This window comes from Protobothrops mucrosquamatus, unplaced genomic scaffold, assembly GCF_001527695.2.
Source record: "Protobothrops mucrosquamatus isolate PMUCROS unplaced genomic scaffold, P.Mucros_1.0 scaffold3082, whole genome shotgun sequence".
Lineage (NCBI taxonomy): Eukaryota > Metazoa > Chordata > Lepidosauria > Squamata > Viperidae > Protobothrops > Protobothrops mucrosquamatus.
In genome coordinates this window covers 80,244-84,085 of record NW_015389092.1, presented here as the reverse complement: position 1 = coordinate 84,085, position 3,842 = coordinate 80,244, and the positions used below count along the sequence as shown (strand labels likewise).

At 44.2% G+C, this 3,842-nt stretch overlaps 1 protein-coding gene across 1 annotated transcript in view; it reads right to left on the bottom strand.

The window, feature by feature from the left end:
- The window catches only part of LOC107297017 (sarcoplasmic/endoplasmic reticulum calcium ATPase 1-like), a 35,115-nt gene extending 31,491 nt beyond the window's left edge, over positions 1-3,624 (bottom strand). The window contains exons 1-3 of the mRNA XM_015826371.1: positions 3,258-3,624; positions 1,807-1,824; positions 891-973 (exon numbers count right to left, since the gene is read on the bottom strand). Of these exons, the coding sequence (XP_015681857.1) occupies positions 891-973; positions 1,807-1,824; positions 3,258-3,375 (219 nt within the window). The 5' untranslated portion in view covers positions 3,376-3,624. The remainder of the gene's footprint in view (positions 1-890; positions 974-1,806; positions 1,825-3,257) is intronic.
- Between the last annotated feature and the right edge of the window lie 218 nt (positions 3,625-3,842).

Sequence of the window (3,842 nt, the reverse complement as noted above, 5' to 3'; positions counted from 1 at the left end):
TGCCTGCATTTAGCATGAAGGAGTCAAAACAGATTGCTGAACAGATACGTTCGCTCAATATGTTTCCTGATTTGTTATGCAGAAGGAAGCCAGGTTTTAGCTCTGAGAAAAAGGAACAGAATGGATTAATCCTGATTGGATTAAACATCTATAAGCACCCCAAATCTTGAAAAATAATTGATGAGGAAAAAAACACATTGAAGATGCTCAAATGCAAAGTTTTCATTTATTTGTGTTACCTATCTTGCCAGTGAAAATAATTTCAGCTCTGAATCCTGACTCAAATTGTTCATCCCTACACTTGGGGTGAAAGGGGATTATTACATAAATATGGCATGTTGTTTCTTCCCATACACCCAATTCACTAATTTGTTGATTCTCATTACCAGTAGAAGGGAATATTTGTAGCTCAGGGTTGAAGGGTCCTTGTTGCTCTCTGAGCTTGGTGGTTTGCTTGTAGACATTTCATTACCCAACTAGGCAACATCATCAGTGAAAGTGAGTGTGGGGTTTGCTCCCTGTTTATATACAGTAGCTTACCCACAGCAGTTATAAACAGGGAACGAACCCCGCAATCACTCTCACCAATGATGTTGCCTAGTTGGGTAATGAATTGTCTACAAGTTCAGACAGCAGTAAGGACTCCACTCATTACTAACCAATCTATCTAAAATCAATCCAATAACTGCAGCTTTGTTCTTTTCATTCCAATGTAATGGAAGTTGGTGTGTTCCTAACACAAGATGGCATCCCCAGAGAGCAGGCTTGCAGACATCGCTTGCCCACGACACAGCTTCTTTCCCATTCTGCCCCCCAAATGGTTGCTTCTCCTCTTCAGCCCTGTGTGGATTTCCCCAAGTTCCCTCAGTTACAAGGCCAGTGTCACTTACGAAAGAGATGCAGGCTGCGAGCAGGAGAATTCGCACAAGCAAGTCTTCAAATTGTTCCACCACCAGCTCCCATATAGTTTTGCCTGATAAGCAAGAAAGGGTGGGATGAAAGGCACAAAGGAGACACAGGCTGCAGAGATGGGGTGGGGAAAATCAGCCTGCCTCCCCTCCCCAATCAAGAAAGCAATAGGCTGCAAGGAAAGAGAGAAGGGACAACGGGCCTGCAGGGATCTACGATAGATTTTTCAGCAAGTTCCAGCAGGTACGCTTGGGAAAAGGGTAGGTTTTTCTATGCAAGTCAAGCTATGTGTTAACAGAAAGTCCAAATCAACCATTAATTTGGAGAAATGGCAAGTTATACAACCAACTTTGTTCTCCTGCCTCTTCTCAATTGATCTATCTTCCAAAAAGAGATGTTTGTTTCATCCAAAAATGTCAGGGGAGGGAGGGGTTTCTTCCAGCTACCAAGCAGCCTCCATTATTTGTCCAACAGCATTTCAAAGAACCATCTTTTATCCCAGATATGCCTCTTAGAGCATTTAATTAGTTCTAAGGGCCCAAGAAAGGGAAATTGAGTGCTAGGGTGATTCTTGGCAGATCAGAACATGGATATGGACAGGACAACATACTGTTTGGTAGAGGCAGAATTTGGCATCTGATTGGTCAAAGGAACAGCTTCATGCCTCTGCCTTATGATGGCACTTGATGGAAATGATTGGGACAAACCACATGGCAATTCACAGGTTAACCTGAGATTTTATTTCTAAATAGAAAGTTTGAGGCCCCATCTGAAGACCCAATTGCCACTGAATCAGTTTTATAGTCTGTAGAAGTCATTTGGGCCATGTTAATTCAAGGTTGAGGGGTTTTTCTTAATACTTCCAAATGCTTATGCTCAATCTTTCTTAGGACTCACCTTCTTCAGCTGGGAGTTCTGGGGTTCGGAGACAGCACGTTGGGAGAGGAAAAGAAAGGAAAAGATAGAAATAAAAGCTGGTCAGGGTTATTGCTAGTGTGATTTTTGCTGAGCAAAGGTGGAAACAGAGAAAAGGTATAGGCTAAACCAGGGGTAGGCAACCTTGGCTCTTTTATGACTCATGGACTTCAACTCCCAGAATTCCTGAGCCAGCCATGCTGAGGGGAAAGGGAGAGGTTTCCAAGCTGAGCCATGCTGGCTCAGGAATTCTGGGAGTTGAAGTCCACGAGTCATAAAAGAGCCAAGGTTGCCTACCCCTGGGCTAAACTATTCTGGATTTACAGAGAAGTTGGTCTCGCACATGGAGTTTAAAGTTAATTTTCAGTGTCATATGTCATAACTCCACAGTTAGAAAGAACGAGTTATATGATCATGCTTAGGTTTAGGGAGTGATTGTGAGTTGGATATGGACATCCCTGCAGAAATGAGTAAGCCTTTTACTGATTTCAATTTGTAAACCATGGGCCTACGTGACTGCAAATTTAATTTGTGTATAGGAAATCCTTGGAGGTAGGACTTCACAAGGAGATAGGAAGGAACAGACTGGGGTCATTTAGAGCAGTTACAAACTCATGCATGTACCACAAAATAGCACAATCACACATTTCCAATCCCCTCTGATCGAATTCTTGTTATAATCCTACTGAGGAGCCCAGAACTTTTGACCTTTCCCCATATATTTGAGGGACATTATAAAATTAGGAAATCAGACTGTCCTCTCAATCATCTGCACCTTTGGCAGCATGATATGCCCACCTCTAACAAAACAAGCCTCTCCAGATCCACCTACTCACACAGCATCACAACCAACCAACAATTACATTTTGTTCCTCAAAGACATCTCTTCTCAAATCTACTCAGCATCTAACTAGCTCACTTCACCAGCTGTGTAATATCAGTACTCTCTTTTGTTGCGACTTCCCGGCTGCTCCTACAAGTTGCCCATCAGCAATTTTGATATCTCGTTCATACCAAAGGGAATTTACTGAGTTATTCTTAGCAAAGCAGCAGCAGCTGCCCTGTCCCCAGCATGGCTATCTCCCCCCCACCAACTTTGCAGTCGTCAATTTTCTTATTCCCCTTCCATGGCCAAACTTTAGACTCTGCTAGACCATCTCTATCACCTCCTTTCTGCTTTCCAATAATTATGTAACCATTTTTCTTTGGTAATAGTTGTTTCCTCCTATTGCTTCTATCCTTCCTTACATTTTAGAATCCATGTCCATCACTGTCCATCTCTGGTTTGATAACCTTTGCTTTCTTTTCTTCTTATATCTATGTTGTTCTGCATATCTTTTCAGCTCTCTGGCTCTCCATTTCCCCTGCCTTCTTGCATCCTGGCACCTGACCAAGTGGGTACCAAAAGGGCTGTAATTTTAGAAAGCACTCACCATTGGGTCCATATTTTTCCAGATTCTTCTTCACCTGCTCAGGAGAGAGGCCTGTATGCTCACTTACTCCAAAGTAAGCCAGGCACTCTTCCGATGTTTTGGCATGGGCGTTTTCCATTTTTGCCCTACCGCACCTGTCCCCTTGTTGTGTTTAAAGCTGCTTCCCACTTCTTCCGGCTTGGCCTGCTTCTGTTGTTCCCCTGCTGTATGTTCAGTGGAGTGTCACTCGTGCCCCCTGTTGAGTTCCTCCTCTTTCTCAGCAGACCATGGTCCTTGGAGCACAGTATCCAATGATGGAGGGAAAGCCCGATGACCCGTCCTTGCACAGAAGCCTTCACCAAACTCTGAGGCTGGCACACGTCCTTATGAGGCAGCCAGAGGACCAGATCCTTGGACATTTTCCGTGGGCCCCCATTGGGTGACCAGTGCTGACATCACTTCATCCACCAACTCACATATGGCCTTCTGCGGAGAGAAGGTATTTTTGCTGACTTGAAGGGAGAAGCCAGGAGGATGGTTGGCTTGGGATGGGGGGAGGAGGAGAGAGGAGGCCGAGTGTCCACAGACCCATGTGTCACTCAAATG